The sequence below is a fragment of the Xiphophorus couchianus genome, chromosome 9, assembly GCF_001444195.1.
Source record: "Xiphophorus couchianus chromosome 9, X_couchianus-1.0, whole genome shotgun sequence".
Classification (NCBI taxonomy): domain Eukaryota; kingdom Metazoa; phylum Chordata; class Actinopteri; order Cyprinodontiformes; family Poeciliidae; genus Xiphophorus; species Xiphophorus couchianus.
In genome coordinates, this window is record NC_040236.1 from 3994876 (window position 1) to 4014326 (window position 19451).

The window sequence follows — 19451 nt, forward strand, 5'->3', positions numbered from 1 at the left end:
TAAAAATCGTGTAATGAGATATATTCACAATTCAGCCATGGCGTTAAACGCTCATCATTTATCAGCCAGAAAGAAAAGAAAAATCTCTTCCAGGCGCCATGACTTGTCATTATCGAAGAAATTGCGTTTTTGTGAAATTAACATGTTTCCATTTATTTTTGTAATACCAATTTGCGCAACTACTGTAGTTTTTTATAACCGGCCTGAGCGTTTTAGTGAGCGGTGAAATACAGAATCTCCTTTAAACGCAGCTGAATGTCTCTTAACATCAACTGCAAATGTTCAGACCCGCTGCTAAACATTCAAATGAGGTTTTAGGATCGTTTGTTTTCAGCACCTCAGACCATGACTGAGCACAATGCCATGTCAGCATTCTTTCCAATGCTAGAATTTTGTTGTTTCCCCCCACCAAAAAAAAAGTTTGCTACCATGAATAAAGATATTCACCTGTACGAATATCTTTACCAAGTTGTAGCAGGTTTTTTTTAACAGGCCTGTTCAGACGTAAAGCTGAGCTCCGTTGTTCACTGACTGCAGCGTTTCGATGTGTTCAAGAAAAGATTTCAGGCGGTAAGAGAGAGAAACAGTGAATGAGTGCACTTGCTTTCAGACAGGCTGAGAGGAAAAGGAGAGCAAGAGAGGGAGGGCGACACACACACACACGCCCCCCCCTCACACACACACACACACACACACACGCATCTCAGCACTGATTCATGAGTTCTGCTGCCGTCGGCTCAGCCTACCTGTTGGTCTGACGTCGGACCCCGTCTGATCGTGGACCTGATCGCGGAGTTGGGGGTTAAAACCGACTGAACCCGGAGTGGATGAGGAACCTAAACATGTTTCCACGGTTATTACTTTGGACCGCTCTGGCCGCGTACCGCGGGACGCCGACCTGCGACGGATTTAACATAGATGTGAAGTTTCCTGTGATTAAACAGGGGAAAACCGACGGGAGCTTCTTTGGATTGTCGGTGGCTCTGCACAGACAGACGAAGGGCTCCGACAAATATCTGTAAGTTTTGTCGGGATGTGTTTGGGAAATGTTTCGGTTTCACCCGATTGTACCTTCGGGTTGTCAGTGTGAGCAGAGATCCGGCGTTCGGCCGAAAGCCAACCATTACCTGGGTGAGCTGGCGCACACTCACCTGCGGACAACCTGAGCCACTGCGCGGCGTTCGCTGTTAAGATGCGATCAGCTGTTCCTGCCTGCTCTCTGGGGATCACTCACTTCATTCCTCGAAACAAGAGCAGATGGAGAAAGGCGATTTCATTTTCTTTCATCCAGGTCAAAAAATGTCAAGAAGGACATGTGGAACCAGGGCCGGCCCACGCGTGTACGAGGCCCTGGGCAAAGTTTAACGTGGGGGCCCATTTTTGTTTCTTTGGCTTAATACAGATTTTAACACACTTTGTGCAGGAAATGTGATGCCATTTTAGACACAAGCAAGAAGGAAAAGAAAAAAAAAACTTCACCATAACAACGTAACAAATTATTTAGTAATCTAACAATTATTGAATATTGATTAATATGTTTGAGTAAAAGGGAAAAAAATTTTCATAGCTAATATTTTAACAGACTATAAAAATATATTTCATATTGTCCCATGATGCCATTAAGCACGTTTACTGTACGTGTCCTTTTACCATGGCCAGCAAGTCAATTAAACTCAGTTTAGTTTGGTTTATTAATATGGCAATAATTCAGAATAAATGTGGTCTCAAATAACATTATCAAAAAAAAATCCCATCTAATTAATATGCAGAAATATAGTCAGTTCTGCCTGATCATATAGACAGATTCAAAGTCAGTTATGCACATTCCAATTTGATTCTATATAAAATAAACAAACACCTCCTATTAATCCCATTATATGTAATGTACAACGCCCATTAAGAACATATGGACACCCACAAAAAAGCTGCTTGTGGATGATGGCTATCATTAGCCGTCAAGTTGTCCATATAACGCGCTAAACCTTAAATGTACACGTGACATACAGAAAATAAAGGGACAACGTACGGTTGTACTAACTGTCAAAATTATGTCAACTAGAGAATCTCTGGAAAAGTTTTAATTAACAAAAAATAGCAAGAGAAGGGGAAGCAGGTCGGTTGTGCTAGCTTGACTTTGACAACCTCAGCATAGATGTGCTGTAGAATTGCTGCATTTCGGTTCAGGAAAAAAAATAAGAAAAGGGCGACCTGCAGACCGAGTCTCTGGCGTATCGTCAGTAGAGCAGGAGTTCAAATTAGATTATCTGTGTCAATCACTTATCAGTTGTCGTGGCAACAGGTCTGTGTGTAGTGTAGCCGACACAGAGAGCGAGAAAAAAAATAAGAATAAAAGTGGTTTTGAGTTGTTCCTCCGAGATTTTTCTGTTTGCTGACCTAAAAGCCTCCAGGGTTCATTCTGTTCATTCTGTTCACCGAAAATAATCGTCCTTTTGCCCTCTGGCTTCATGCGTGTGCACGTCATTTCCACATGTAAACAATGACATGCAACCTGTCTGTCCATATCTATATTTACAAAATGCTCTGGAACAAAATGAGTGTGTGACTTCGCTTTTGCAGTGGAACGTCGCAGAACTAATGACTTTCACTCGAAGCAGGTCAGAAACACGACGAGACACGTTTTGCTCTGGCTGACACGGGGCGGGGCTCAGCAAGTTGTCATAATAAAATGCGTCTCCTGAGGCTGTCAGCAACTCGGCTTTACATGAACAGGATTCTCCCTGATGCCTTGAAGTCACAACAATTTAATTCACATGTTGCTTATCCAGCATTTCCAATAAAATAGCTATTTAGAAGTAGTTGCCAATCAGTGAAATGTTACTAATGTTTTGAAAATATTCGCCGGTTTTAAGGGTTTTTTTTCTTTTCACTTTTACACTTTGAAATGAACAATGATTGCAGTATAGTATACACTGTATGCTATGCAGTGTATAGCATAGACAAGAATATTACGGACGGTGAATGTGTGTAACAACAAGCTCTCTAAAACCTTCTCCAGATGAATGAAATTCTTTTAAACTCCGCAGTCGTCTGGTGTTGGATTTCACTCGGCCAATCACAGCGGCCTCTCCGTCCTTGATCACAGAGCATCTCCAGAACCTTCTCTTATCTGCGCTGCAGTTCTGCTTTGATACAAGGAAGAGACTTGTCGACCGCTTCCTCTGTGTGGTCAGCAGCCACAAGTTTCCGTGCAGAGCTCACGGCTCGCTGGTTTAATTTCTGCAGCTTGCCAGACCGAATGTGTACCAAAAACATTCGTTCTGTTAGCGGGACGGGTAGACGTGCCGACCCAGCTCCGTCCCTCGGGGGTCGTTGCCATGCAGGGTCGCGCTACTTGGAGCAATATTGCAATATTATTGCGATTGCAACAATATTTTCAGACACTGACTGCAGAGCATTTGCTTTCTGTTCTACTAACATACATGAACTGATCTTTTAGAGAATTTATAGGAATTCCCAACCTGAGCTTTATTTTGTCTGTAGCTTCAAAAGAGGAAACACATTGACCTCTTTTCTAAATAATACGGTAACCATAATTATACGCACGCTGGTTCATTTTGACTGTAATAGTAGCTTTTCAGTTGCGGTTTGTAAATTTATCGAGTAAAGAATTTTGTCTTGTGTCCTGTGCAAAAGGGCTGCACAATATATCCAGAACGGATCGCCGCCGTTGAAGAAAATTCTAATAATAATGCAAAAAAATCATTTAACAATAATGTTCAGACAGAAATAAGTATTTGGTTGTCATATTTAGACCATGCACTCATGGATTTAAATAATATGTTCTTGATAAAAACTGCCACAGTACAAAATGACCCTCATTGTTCTGTGTTGTTCTTTGCTGTGTGCTGGAAGCCAGGCGGCAAAGTTAAAAACAAATTTCACGCAGCTGCAATTGATAGAGCATTATTTTTTTTTTCTTTTTACAGAACTTAATTTACTTTAGCAATAAATCCCCACTTTCTGCTCATGAGAAACATTCATGTACTCTGCATGTTTTGTGGTAGTATATCATCTTTATCTCTTTATCCTACATTTTCCTCCCTTCTCCGTTTTCAGCTGAGGTTTTGTACAAACTATATAAATTTGTAAAGACACATAACAATGTGCTGATGGAGCGTCTGGTTCTTGATGTTGGTCTTGCATGAGCCCATATTTGTGTTGCTGCTTCAAAGAGTCGTTGCTGTCTGCTTCATAGTTATTTGATAAAGGCAATAGGCTAAGAATACCGTGTTGTGCAATCGTTTAAGCCAACTCAATTTCATAGCATCTGGTTAGTCAAACTCATTTGTCATCATTCAATTTTTTTTACAGATTTGCTCTTTAGTGTCTACACCTGACCAGTGCAACATACTGTAGAGTTTGTGGCTAAAAATAAGGAAATGGGATGACAACACAAGACCTTTTAGGGCTAAAAAAAGAATTTTAATTCTAATCAAGGTAGGTGTGGACTCCACTGTCAATATTTACCAACATATATATATTTTCTTATGTTTTACACCCACACAGTGGTGCTAAAGGTTGAAATGTTGTTATATAAGTTATATAATAACATAGAGAACATGCTACCCAGCCAAGCATCTTATACTGTAAATCTTCCCCAGATGAAAACAATGTTAGTAGCAGCAAAATGGGATCTTTGTGGATACAAAACTCACAACAGAGTTTTAGTAACGACTAACAAAGTTAGCTGCTCCATAGCTTCTAAAAATAAAAACAATGTTAGCATTTTGCTGCTAACAGCAAAACTGAATTTATTATGAATGTTGCTGTACAGAAAAACAGGCACTATTCAATCTGGAATATCAATGATGAGTGAGTCAAATGGGATGAGATACTCAAGAATATTGTTTATTAGTGAATTTTAATGACTTTAATGAAATATGAGACCATGACTTTCAATTAGAAAATGCCTCTGGAATTATTTGGATTTGGACGTTACTAAAGGCCTCGACACACGGGGGGTCACTTCACTCACTGTCCATTCATTTCCTATGGAACTTGCATGATGACGTGACAGTCGCTTTCCCTCCTCCAGCCAAGCAACCGGCAACGTGCACGCGGGCTTGCAACGCGACACAAAACAGTTGAAAATTGTTCAACTTTTGTCACTGTCTCAAAGTCAGGTCTCTGTTGTGTCCCATGTGTTGGGTTTTTCCCTCTTGGTGGCGGATTCTTTCGCCAGTCGTTGTCATTCCCCGTGTGTTGAACCCAAAACGGTAGAGAAAGTATCTGAACGTCAGTAACATCAGACAGAGACACACATTGTCAGGTATAGAACCAAACTGATGTCATTTTTTTTAGTTGATGACTGTATCTTTGTTCAGTTGGTGTTACAACATGAAAATGAAAGCGTCTGCGTCTTCTTAACAGAGTGCTGTTGTCAAAGTCAGGTCTAATTTAAAAGGTTTTACCAACTAAATTATCTGCTATGTGTGGAAACGTCAATGGTTGATATATCAACTTATAAGTTGAGTTTAGAATCTTGTAAACTCACACAAAGTGCTTAATGTCTATTAAGCACAAAGAGTCATTGATTAGGATTCATTTAAAGTATCAGGCGAAAGTCGGGCTGCTTAGAACGGATATGAAGGATGACTCAAGACTTTGCTAAGAAATATAAACTAGTCGAAACAAGTCATGGGTGCTTTTCACCCATGACTGAGAAAGAGTCATGAAAGTGTAGACTGAAAGTGTCCATCCCCTAAATTCAGCCATAAAGTTCTCTTTAACCTGTTCAAATGCTCATTATTATCCATTTGGACCAAATATTCCAGATTCCTGATTCCTGGTGGAGCTGATAGGTAGAGTGGGGGGTTGGTGTCCAATAGGAAGCTGGCATTACTTCTAGGAGTCAATGTTGAAGATACCCGAGGCCATTTTGCAGTGGGGTGTCTATCTTCACTCTCTCTCTGTTGTTGAATCTCCGTTTCTTTTTTGTTTTGGTTGTCCTCAGTTGTGGAGGGGAGGAGGGCCTGGGCAGTCAGCTGGCCACCTATTGGCTCTTCCATTTCTTTGACCCCGTGGTATGCTTGGAATGTATTACTTTTCTGTGCAAAGTCACAACCTGCCAGGTTTCAGGTTGAGGCAAGCTGCAAGTGAGAATGATGATCTCGGGGCATTAAAGCAAAAAAAGAAAAAGAAAAATCACAAAAGGGACTAAAATTGAGGAGTTCCCGAACTATCTAGGAGTTGAAGCAAATGGTTCATCGGACTGATGAATATTTAATCAGAGCTGAAATGCGTTTGATTTTTCTGCCTCATGTCTGTCTGACTGCCTGAGGCTACAAAAGCCAGACGCTTATCTCGTCGCGGTCTTCCCCTCAGCACTGTGAGGTGCAAATTAAACTGGTATGTTCCAGTATACACACTAATCTGATGTTCAGTCAGAACACGCAGAAGAAACAGGTTCTATTTTTATTTCATACCGCAGAGTTAGCCGGAATTAAAGAGGATGTCATGTCAAACGCAGCCAGTACTTCCTGTATTGAAATGCAGCACCTATAACTGAATACTCACTCTGCAATCAAAGTCCACCTTTGCTCTCATAAAGACACACCCTAATGCACCAGAAACTAATAAGAGGCAGAAAGACCAATCATTCTTTGTGCTTGAATAATGCTTGTTTGTTTGGCAGTAACAGGTTGGCAACTAAGTTTTACAGAGGAGTGCGAGTTTTGGATCAACATTGTGATTTATGTATTGATTAGGCCGTGACCTCCCTGCGTCCGTGTCATAGGGGTTCACTTTGGACAAACGTTCTGTCCATCAGTGGCCATGTAGAGAAAACAACAACCGTGCTCTCTGAAGCCACAGTGAGATAATTATGCTGATTTTTGACCCTGTTTTCCCTTCCGACACTCACAATGGTTCTGAAGGTAATCTTAGGAGATATTCTTGCAGTGTGTGGTGTGTTAAGGGAGATCTGATCCACTCAGAAAGACATTGGGACCGATCCGGTCTAAAGTTGAGGATATTCAACTTTGGATCAACATGTTGGATTGTTTTGGCTTGATCTTGATGCGTGAAGTTTTTCTTTAGGACCAACAAAAGCATAGACTGTTGAATGTGACTTTTAGCCAATCAGAAAGCGAGGTGACAGAAACATGGAGGGGAATCCAAAATACACAGAAGACAAAACAACTACCATTGCGCACCAGAAATTCTGATGAACATTGGAGACGCTACAATTTTTATCGTCATGTGTTTGGTCTTTCAATTATAAAATCTTGTCATGTGAACCAGGCATTACACTGATTCAAGTGTTTTAAGATTATTCAGCAAAATCTTGACAGCTGGACCTAAAGGAAATATGATTCATCACAGAAAAGCCAATGGAGGGATTAGAAAACGGTGCTGTGGTAAATTCAGAAGGACATTCTCTAGAAACATCTCTAAGAAGCCTACCAGTTGAACAAGTTATTTGTTCGCTAAGCAAGTGTGTTCATTACCTACTTAATATGCAGGTCATAATTATAATCAGGTATAGATGGGTGTCTTTTTCCAGCGTTCAGTTGGGGAGACCTTGGACAGGTTACCAGTTCATCACAGGAACAAAGAAACATGCACTCCCAAAAGCAATTAAAACAAACTTATTAACCCTGAGCATGAACGTTTTTGTTCTGTAGAAGGAAGTTGGAGTGCCCAGAAAACAACCCATGCATGCACAGGAAGGAACAATACTCAACTTCCGCAGGGGAACTCCCTGCTTGGATTCACACCCAGAACCTTTTTACTACAACGCAGTAATGCCAACAACTGCACCGACATGCTGACCAAATCCAGTGCTGCCAACTGACGTGACGCCAGGCAGGATCGCTGCGCCCCCATGTGGAAGTAGAGCGAATCGCCGACCAGGAAGTACAGCAAGTATAAAGTGAAGGTCGTGAAGCTCGCGGCGCTACCTCGGACATTTGGTGAGACATTTTTGCCTCATCCGCCAACATTAGGGCAAAAACAATTTAAAATGTTTCACACACCAGGTCCATAAAGTTATGTGCCGGAAGCCCAAAGTTCTGATCTTAAAGGATTCCATACAAGGAATATTTAAAAAATAAATGTGTTATGAGTCTGCAAGGGAACTTTGATGGAAAGACATTTTTTGTTTAGTTTTTTCTTTAATATCTCCTTGACTTGGTGATACGTTTCTGGTCTAATTTTTGTTTGCTAAATAACAAGGCACTACTGAATTTTAATCATGCTGTTTTTGACAAAAACCTTCATACAGGCAAACATGTGGTGGTTGTACCATCAATCACTGCTGTACTGAGCTATTAATGAGGTCGATGAGAGTTATTTATCCATCTTTTACATGTTTTCAGACTCGGTTTGGATTTTGGAAATGATATAAACTTCATTCTGCCCTCTAAATGCTCTGAATAAAGCGTTGCCTTAAGGGCATGTTCCCCACTGACAATACTCAACCATTTTTTCCGATTACTTTCCACCAAATCTCTATAACCACAGGACATTTATGGTAACAAACTCAGACAATTTTGTCAGAGATTCAGCTCACTTCAGGCTGCTGATTGGTCAGTTACTGACAAACCCACTGGATTGATTGACAGATGGCATCAGGTCAATAGCTTCAAGAAGGCACCTAATTAGTCCATAGAGTCTCTGTGTGGATTCAGATCTCTGTAAGCATCCATCTTTGATATGAAGGTCCCTGGAGTTTGTTAGAGAACATTAGTGAATAAACGGCATCATGAAGATTAAAGAACACCTGAAGCTGTCGTCTGAAATGAAAAGACAGTGGTACAACAGCAAACCAACCAAGATATGACCGTTCACATGAAACTGCCCAGTGACTCTGGAGGCACTGGAGAAACGTACCACTCAGGTTGGAGAAACGGTCAACAGGACAACCAGTAGTCGTTCTCTTCGCAGATCTGGACTGTATGGGTTAGTGGTAAAAAAAGAAAGCAACTGGTTGAACAATCTAAGATGTATCCGAGACGTTCTACACCCAGCAAACTTGTGAACTTTAGCCCACATACAGAATGCGACATTTTGTGGAAAACTGATACTGAAATACTGAGTCTTAAGATGGATACTGCGGAACAGAGAGGTGATCTGCACTGAAGAGCTTCAGCATGTGCGCTGTTGGAAAAAAGACTCCTTTCAGCGTAGGAACGATGCTGATAGATTTGCACGTGGCATTGATCCAACATTCCTCTGTGCACAGAGGCTGTTGCTCTTTGTCTGAAGTGTATCTGTGGGAGAACGATGGAGCTGCTGCCGTAAATCACCTTCAGATGCTAACGTTTTATACTCTGAGAGCCAACACTTTTACATGACAGTAAGCCAGCACTTATATGTGCAAAGGAAGCTTTGTGATGTATGGAGTTGTGTTAATGGCACTTTGCAAAATCCCAGTAACTCCCTTAATAGCTTGCAAATGGCGATTTATGAGATTGTGGTCTGTTTTTAAGCAGGTTTAATATGTAATTTATAGTATGTGTTCACTTTTTAAATGGTAAATTAGAAGTATTTAGAAATATAAGTAATAAACAATGTTTATAAATGGTAAATAGTCCTTTAGGACATGTGTTCCACTTTTGTCCCACAGCCTGACGGATGTCTTGTAATACGATGTTGAAAGCTTTGCAAGTCAGATTATACGCCTCCTGCTAATCTCTGCAGATATTCAAAGGAGAGACTTTAATCAACGTTCCTGTAGCGAAGCTTGATTCTGTCTTCTGTCCCAGCAGGATGGAGAAGCAGGTGCCCTGAGGGGCTAAAGGTAGCTACAGCTACCTGAAGCTTAAAAAAAACAATATGCTTCAACACCTTCCCCCTTCATTCTTCAACCTCGAGGGGAAATAATCCGGGCGTATGGGGTTACATCAGTGTGCATTCAGGCAAAGTACGCTCAAAATTGTGATGCATCCAAAGAACATCTTAATCAATGCTTGTCTATGTAAAAAATATATATTTATATGAATGACATGTCATATAAAAATCTGTTAAAATGTGTTAAGGGTTAAGGTGCTAGAAGCAGATATTTCACCAACATACTTGTGTTTTTCTTTTTCTTTTTTTTTTTGTGTTATCATTCAGGTTCAGTTCAGGTCGCCCACTTCTGTGTCGGTGAAAGTTTTTAACCCATCAGTCTCATGCCTTCTCCCCAACTGAGGTCAAAATGTCTACGGTCACTGATGCTCCGGGTCCCGCATGCACAATGTCAGCTAGCATGGAGGTCACAAAGCGACATGCGTCCATGAGGAGTCCGGCCGCGTTTGTTTGAGTAAATGTGCATTCCTGTGTGCATGCATGCATTTGGATGCAGTTCTCCATGTGACCTGGCTCAGGGTTTGTTTGTTTGCGCAAGTAAATGCCGAGTGACGAGGAACTGGGAAGCATTAAGCGCCTTAATGCCAGAGACATTGTTGTTATCTGGCCCAGAAGCTGCAGATTAAGGCGCGCTACGCCACAGTTCTCCATCTTTTGGTGCCCGAGATCTTTAGCAGCAGCAAAAACAGATCAGAAGATTTTTAATGCGTCTAATATTATTCTTGTATTAACATCAGTTTTGTGTATAACAATGAATTTATACTGATAATTGGCTACTTTCAGAGAACCTCAGTAAAGTAGTAGAAGTAGCTGTTTAGGGTAATGCTCTTCATAGAGTTACACTGTGAGTATAAGAAGCTAACAGTGGATAGTTGTCTTTGTAACAGACATGGCTCACATAGCTTGTCGACTTTAGTTTTTAAACAGCCTTACCTTCAAAAGAGATGTGTAGAGATACTTTAGTTTTCTTGTAACGACTGCATGTTTTGCAACCAGGAATATTCTCCAACAGTGGAGTTTGTCTGTTTTATGCTAGAGGAAAGTGTAGTGGCCCTTTTTTCAGCCAGCTGACAGGTAGAGTCAGCATCAGGTGTGGGAGGGGCAATGCTGCATCGCTCTAACCTGGAGAAACACCTCGTCACTCCAGTTCCTTCTCTGGAATCTTCTTTAAAAAAGGGCTTTAAGCTTTGTGAAATCTTTGTGGTTTTTGAAACTTTAAAAAATCTTTTTCTGTCCCTGAACTCTGGTCACCGTCCCATGGAATCTGCCAGGATCGTGTTCTTCATGGTGTTTTACCTATTAAATATTCTCTCCTGGTCCTCCAAAAGACATGCAAAAAAATAATATGAGAAAATGATGTGATGAAAAATGGTTACATCGTGATGTGAGCTGTGACAAATCCATGTTTCACTCAGTGACCTTTACCCTCTCTTCTGCTAGCTTGTTCATCTTATTGGTGAGCTAATGCTACTTGGAATAATGACTACAGTCCAAACAGTTCTTTGTGGTATTAATATTGTGTATATTAATATTTGTATCACAGAGTTGTGGACATTCTGTACCTCTCTGGTAGAAACTGAACACGCGTTGCTGATGTTGCTGCTGCAAAGATCTTCATCTTTATCGTGAAGATGGCCTCCCACGTTCCATTTCTCTGCCTGGGTCTGGATGTGTTTCCCTCCTGTTACTGTTTTACTAAAGGCAGATGGTGGGCTGCAGACAGGATGTTTGTCCAGACGAAACAGCCAGATCCAGAGCCGCATCATGGACCAGTGAACATTGACATTTCGCCTTACTGAGCCCAGTACACTGATTCTGTGCTGTGTCCTCCTTTTATTACCGATTGTGTCTCTTCATCCCTTTTGCATCAGAGGTTAGAGGAACTGCTAGGCGTCTCTCATTGCTCCGACCTTCAGCAGCATGAGAAATACTGAGCATAACCAAATAAACCCAAATGAAGAAGAACACGTGTGTTGTACTTCCTGTTTTGAGTTGTACTTTTAGCTTCGACTGTCTTCAATGTCAATAAGTTAAAGGAGTGTTCATGTAGGGGTCAATCAGACGCTGTATTCCCAAGCAGTCACAGTGAGGCCAACAGCAGCACATCTTGTTATCTTTGGATCAGTCATTACAACATGACGGTTGAATAAAGAGATCAAACTCAGTCTCTGTCTTGGGCTCATGCTGCTTAATTTGATCTGCAAATTGAGTCACGGTGTTCAGTGTTAGCTCCATTCATCTAAACGACAATGAATCAACGGTCCCACCTACTGCTTCTGAAACTCCGAGGCGGGCGGGCATTCGTTTTCCAACGCTTATTGATGGATCATCCCGTTTGTTCCCGTCTTTACACGTTTTCCTTTCTCACGAATCGGCAGACGTGGCAAGTGTGGCTTGATTTGACATAGATATGTGATCAGTGTGTGTCAACGCAAACATGCAAAATCACACCAGCCTGGACGAGTCAAACTCTGAACGTTTCATTCATTTCAACAATAAAAAGACCAGATGAAGAACGTCTGTTTCTCATTTTCCTGGAAGGTTCTTTGTATTTAAATTTTTGGTCTCCATTACCATAGTCAGTTCCCAAGAACTATGAACTATGGTATAGTCACATATCTTGTCTTCAGATCTTGCTGTCTTATCTGCGATGGATTGTGGTTTGGCCTGTAGAAACAGATTTCATTGCATCTCTTCCATCTTTCCCTGCAGTGGGTCTAAATGGAGATGGAGAAATCTTCTCTGTTGTTTTACAACATGTTTAAGCAAAGAACAAGTCGTAGGTTTTGTCTGTGTTTATCACGAATCCCTGAGTGGAAGGCTGTTTTGGTTTTTTGTTCGATCTTGTTGTGTGCGTCTTGCGTTGCGTGGAGCGCCGTACCATGCGACCTGGAACATCTCTGCGCTCCGCCGCTGCTCCGCAGGCCGAATGACCTGCCTGCTATACGCAGCAGCTGTGGTTTGGAATGAGATTAATATCTTCATTTGTTTGAAACGTGCAAACACAGACTTCTACAAAGTCATGTCAGCCCAGACAAGTTCAGCTTCGGTTGTTTTCTTTGTCATGGAACTCAGAAAAGCTGAACCTGAAGCCGAGTCTACAGTCTGCAGTGGCCAAACTGACCTTCAGGCCTGTTTGGACTGGAAACCTTGTGGGTTTCTGCAGCTGAACATTTTCCTCAGCAGTCTAAGGAGATGGTAACGAATGTTCCGGGACACTAAGAATGCCGTCAGGATTATATAAAATAATAGCATCTCCTTTTCAAGAGGACAAAACAATAAAAGGTTGTGTGTTGCTAAGGTTTACAGTATATATGCAGTTTCTTCACAAAACAACTAAGAAGAGACTTTAGACTCAGTTTGACTCCAGAGGCACAAAAGCTGGAAAAAACACCAACAGAAAGGATGCTATTTTTAGGCAACGGTTGCTAAGATACCATTAGAAACAGATGGATGGATCGACAGATTTATCCAATAGATCAGAATGGTCCTGATTTCAGCTGAGTCTCTAGTGATTAATACAGATTAGAGTTCTTTGTTATCATCTTTGTTGTATTGTTCTTGAAGGTTTGTCTTCATGTTGTCCTTCATCTTCAATGAGCAGCTCATGATTTTGTGTTTTGATCTGCTTGGCAGCAGCTTCGTTTCCATTGACTTTAAAGTTGCGCAAATTGGAATAACAAAAATAAACTTGGTCAAGGGACAAACGTTGATTTGGGGGAAAAAAAACTCATATTGTTTGCTTAAATGTTTTTCTGATGGGATGAGGTGGATTATTTTTCTTGGCTGTTTCAAAAATAGTGCATTTCACAAAACCGCGATGGAAAACATTTTTTCGCATCATGGCGTGACATGTTTATGACTGACATTGCGTGTGCAAATTTATTCATGTGATTGCAAATTGCGTTTCTTATCTAACAGAAGCACGGCCATTGCCAAATTGTGTTTTTTTCAACATTAGCGGAATATCTACAGTGTTTTGGAATGGAAACACAGCTAGTGAAAACGGATCAGTGTGTTTGCCTGACATTTGTTTGGGGTTTTGCTGTATTGTGAGTCATCAGTATGACCCAAAATACAGTCAGCTGATTGTGCTGTCAGTTAACACAGATCTGCTGCAAACTGAATGCAGTGGACCCCCGGAGTTCACAGGGATTAGAGACCACTACTGCCTGCAAATAGCAAATATCCACAAATAACTTGAACTTCCTCGTAAAACGCTTATAATTACCTATTTTAATAGAATACATCATAAAACGCATTAGTACACACATTTGGAACCATCTTGGCCGTCCTGCTAACATCCAGGGTCTTCCTCATCTCTGCTGCTTGGCTCACAGAGATCGGCAGAGCTCAATGTTAGGAGAATTTTTATAGATACATGCTTGGAAATGTGATGATTCCGAAGCCTAGTTTTTGTCTCAGGAACAATTTTTGTCCTGCCTGAGCTTCACCGTATCTAATCAGCTGAAGCAAACAGACTTTGCGTGTTTTCCTCTTTTGGTGGGAAACGATGGTTGTCAGGACACGATCGCCAAGGGGTGTAAATAAGACTCCACAGGTTTTGTTATTTGTTGTTCTTTGCATTTTTTTTCTTGCCTTGATAAAATCCAGAAACTGAGTGAAAAAACACACTTCTGTGTTTGCACCCACCGCGAGAAAGATTAGTGTAGATTAAAACACAGTCGTGTGTTAAAACGGCTCAGTCAAAGTCAGTGATACGTGAAACCTGATGTTTGCTGATCCGTTTCATCCATTCTGATTGAACCTGGGCTGTTTTGCGAAGACGAATGAACGGCAATGTCGGTCTCTAAGCTGGTAGAAACAAACCCACTTTGTGGAAAAGTGGAACCATGACAGGATTATGCCAGAAAAAAATTTACAGTCCTGTGTGTCTCTACAGGACTGCAGTGGGACTGGGATTATCTGAACGACAGAAGAACTGGAAAAGTTGTCATTTGATTGATTGCTGCCTCTGTCATGACTGACAATGAAATGAAAAGGATTTGAGTTTCTGTAGGTTTTCTTCTCCTTCAGGTCAGGAGTCACGCCCTCTGAAAAACACGTTGCCCTGAACCTTATCTGAAAGTTAATCACCGTCTCTTGTTAGGCTGGTTTACTTGTGCGCGGCACACCAACACTAACAGCAGCTATAATGATCCAGCTTCATAAATGAGAGTTAAACAATAAACCATGAGCTCAAAGTTCCCTGCATTGTTCAGTCCTGAGTTTACTTCCTTCATTTGTGTTTCTCTTTTTGTCATATTGTCATTTGTCATTAACACATCTAGTTGTTTTTTGTATTTCATTTATAAATTGCTACAACTAGTGATATAGGCTATGTAACAATGTTTGAAGAAAAGGGAAAGATTACTGTATGCAAGCAATATTTCTTAAAGGGGCGGTGTTGTGTGTTTCCCAGGCACATAGTGCCATTTTATAACATAATCAAGTAACTATGTAACCTTCAGTTGGTAATAAAAAAACATACGGTATATTAAATGAAGAACTGGAAAAGTTCTTCATTTAAGAACTTTTCTTAAATGAAGAAAAATTCATTTAACTTTTCTTCATTTAAATGTGACTTAAAAGAAATTTTACTTTGTAATTTCACACTTTGAAATTGGGCTTCTGTCTCTTTAAGAAGCTCCCGTTATTTCTGAAACTGTGCCTTCAGGAAGTCATGACAACATGGCTCCTCTATTAACCCTTTAACATTGTTTTTACCAGCATTGCTCTGAGAAGTAGCTCCTGTAATGAGCTCAGCTGACTAGCAGTTCTATCAGGTGTTTGCTAATTGCTGCTGGCTAGTCTGAAGGAGCTGAGTGGAGGAGTTGCATAGAACAGCTGCTCTGTGAGGCGGAAGCTCGGAAACTGTAGCTCAGTAGGAGGAGCTTTGTCCTCAAAGGCGGGGCTTGGTCCACCCAGGCGTTTTACACAGCTGAATGGTTGCTATGAAAATTAAGGGATTTCTCAAACATGCATGAAAGAATCAAGGCAACACTCCAGGTCTGCTTTTGATGAAATAACATTCTAACATGATGTAAATAACAAAAAAGCAAACTTTGCATAATAATGCCCCTATAAAACAAAAATGTCTTAAAATAGAATAAAGAGAAAATAAAAGTTGAGAATTTGTGATCCTTAGAATAAATGGCTAACCTAAAACCCTGCAGTTATCCTTAAGGTAGATATTCTGTTTTCATTGTTTTGTGAGTAATCATGAATGGAAAAGTGTATTCATCGTTTAGGAAACAGTTTATGTCCTCCAAGGTTGGGATTATCCAACCAACCAGACCTTGTTGTGTAGATAAACTGACCTCTGCTTGTTTAGCTTAAGGAAGCTGATGCGACCGTACAGCAGCGGTCCGTCTCTGTCGTGTGATTTTTCTCTCTGCTCCTGGTACGAATGCGGCTCCAAGTTTAGCTGCCAGTGTTTGCCATGGTAAATGTTTGGCTTAGCCAGCGGGGGCGAATTTCAACATGTCAAAGGAGGAGGTGGAATGCAGCTGCCAGTTGCCCCTCGCCCCACTGACAGCCTGTTTATGGGGAGGTGGTGAGCAGAAGGAGAGACACGTATTGTTGAGGTGGGACAGGAAATTAGATGATCTGTCATGGACGAGTCAGCCACCGGTTAGTCATCTTAGGAAGGTTTCTGCAGGACAAAACATGAGGTCAAGCCTTCATGTAGACGAGTGGAATCATAAGCCTGAAAAGCTTTGTGGAATTGTATTACTTTGACGGAGAAAATCGACAGGATTTTTCTAAAACAGAACAGGAAACGGAGGACAGCGCAGGGCATTCTGGGTAAATCCAACCCAAACAAACGCTCAAGTTTGGCGCTAGCTGGAGACGAGTCTTTTTGGCAGAGGCAAAAGAGAAATACAGCCGCTAAAATCATATTCTGTTTCATTTTTGATTGCATTTCATAAACTCAGCTCCGTGTCTTCTTCGGGGGTTTTCAGGTCGTCTCTTTCAGGCGCTGCAGCGCCCCCAAAGGCGAGGGAGTGAAAGTGGTTTTTTAAACGGCTTGGTTGGTTTGACTCAGTGCGGTGTGAAAGCGAACCACACCAGGCAAAAATGTAACAAATCTTGCAATTTTAGTCACCAGTCGAACCGAGGCTCCCATCTAACACACACCTGTCTCTGAGAAACAGAATGCCACACAAGGAAGTAGAGTGTATGAGGCCTTAAGTCCATCCACAGGTGGGCATCTGTTTGCTTTTTAAAGTAGTTTTCAAAGTTCTAACATATAGGAAACAAAACTGCACATGTAAACAAAAACCCTTTCTGTGGGATTAACATGATTAGTTGCTGCAACCTGCTTTCCTCCATCTGAGATTATCGGAGTCCCTAAAGCCTGGGTGATTGGTGCTGAACTCAGGATTCCTGTTTGGTTAGAACAAAGTCCGCCGCCTGGCCTCGAAGTGTTCCTCCACTCGCTCTTTCCCACAAAGGTCTCTAACCTTGGATTGTGGTGTTTTGATACATTTGTTCTGCTCCCTGCCGAATGAAACGGCCAGCACCAGAAGCAGAAAGGACACATCTGTTTCCCAGAGGTTTTTACTCTTTTTAAACGCAGCTTGCATTAAAATGCAAATAAAAGGAACGCGTCTCGATGTGTTTGCTTCAAGAAACATTTCTGTCTGCCGATGCTTTAAACCTCTGAGGAATCTTGGCTGCTGTCGGTGTTACTGAGAGGAATCAACTGCAAAAAGGAAAAAGATTTTGTCTTGGATGTCAACAATCTTAATATTGATGCTCTGAATCTAAAGATAGTGTTAGCGTTTGACCTGAATCTGTTTTGTTTATGAGCGAGGTGTAATCACCTGCTGCACATGTTAAACTGTGTCCTGCTCTCAGATCAGTTTTGCTTTCAGAGCATCAGTGATGTTAGAGCAACGACTAAATTAATCTGAGGTTTATATCTGGTGGATAAGTCAAAGGGAAATCGTCTCGCCTCTTGTGATGCTCTCTTGATAAGATTCCTAGTTTATGGGGGCACTTTGTCACTGCACTCCAAAACATCCCAGTTTGGGTTATTTTGCAAACCCAGTCACATGATCAGCTGCGTGAGATCACAGGGAGGATCCAAAGCCACAAACAAACCGCAGCTTTTATTATGTTGATAAAATGTGGCAAAACTCTCAGATTTAGGTCTGGTTTTAAAAAACAATCTTTATCCTTCTGGATTTCTTAGGAATTTTTAAACTTTTAGTTTATGTTTCAGGTTGTGTACATATAAAAATCAGTTGACATTTTAACACACATTGTTTGTAGGCTACCGCTAGCCTGGCCATTCAAATCTTGCTTACAGCTCAGTCTGGGATTTCTCCCATTCACATGGATTCCTGTGGTAGAATTTCTACCCGGCCAATCAGCAAACAGGAGAAGTTGTTTTCTGCCCTGTTGTAGAATTGTTTTCTGCCAAGTGGCTGGATTTTTAGCAGGCTAGGCTACTGCTACTCATGTTAACTTTTCTTATTTTGGCGCTGTTGTTGTGTTTAGAGAAGTGTGGGGATGAAAAGGTGATGGTACCAGGAGAGAGATTTAAAAGTGGTGTGTTCCAAAGGACAAGGTAAAGTGGCACCAGCAGGTTTAAAAGAATAAACAAATAAAACAACAGAAGAGGCCAAATTACAGGAGTGGCTGTTTACTCACCTTTTTTAGTGAACGCTACGACTGGCTAACCATAAGCCGCTAACAGCGCTAAAGTTAGCATCTGATTGGAGGTTGTTGGTAGAGGTATAAAGGATTAATCCAAATCCGATTTTTTTTTTTTTTACATTTCATCATTTCCAGTTTAAAGTGTAAAATACTTAATGACTCATTCTACACTGAACACTAATTATTTGAAATAGTTTGAGAAAAGCACTAAAAACACAATATAGGGGGGACGAGTTACATCTTAACTCGTTTGAGACTTTTGTGATCCATGAAACATTTCTTCTGTTCTATTCAAACTCAGAACAGGGTCATTTTCAGTGCATTTAGCGCCACATTAGCTCAAGACAAGAAGGAGTCAAACCTTGACTGAAACAAACCAGATTCATCACAGATGCTTTAAAACGCTGCTGTGATCTATGAAATATCACAAACCTCAATACTTTAGACTAAAAGAACCAGAAATGAGTGACTCTAATTTTGTTAAAAGAACAAATATGAACAGGAGGTAAAGCTGCACCACTTAGCATCGTTTCTGCTCTCAGATCACATCCTTCTCACTGGCTCTGTGTAAACAAGATTATACACACCTTTCACCTACAAAGTGCAGCGAATAAATCTTGTGCTTACGATAAACAGTGTGTGAACCCTGGCAGACGAGCAATTACTCTACTTCAAAATTCACTGCTGTGTTAAAAGGTTCTGGTGTAGGGAGTGTCCATTTGTTAGTGCGTGTGTGTGGGCGTGCGCGCGTGTGTGTGTGTTTGATGCCTAGACTTGTTCTGACCGCGTCACTCTCTTTTTTTTGTTTTGTTTTTTGTATTTAAAAGGTCACGAAAGCTGAAATGACCTTTTCTGTGAGGTTGTTATGGTGAAGGAACGCTCAAGCGTCTCAGGTGTCACTCTGCTTCCTTTAAGCTGCACCAGAACTTTGCTCAGGCCTCAAGAATCATTTGTCAGATCATTTTCCATCA

The 19451-nt window shown here is 41.1% G+C and overlaps 1 protein-coding gene across 3 annotated transcripts in view; it reads left to right on the forward strand.

Annotated features, from left to right (window-relative positions):
- The first annotated feature begins 691 nt into the window (after nt 1-691).
- Nucleotides 692-19451, forward strand: part of itga3b (integrin, alpha 3b) — a 39865-nt gene continuing 21105 nt past the window's right edge. For 2 of the 3 annotated variants that reach the window (XM_028028234.1, XM_028028233.1), the window contains exon 1: nt 693-1018. In XM_028028234.1, coding sequence (XP_027884035.1) covers nt 828-1018 — 191 coding nt within the window. In that variant the 5' untranslated portion in view covers nt 693-827. Of the gene's footprint in view, nt 1019-19451 lie in introns of all 3 variants that reach the window. The other variant, XM_028028232.1, reaches the window with a different exon arrangement.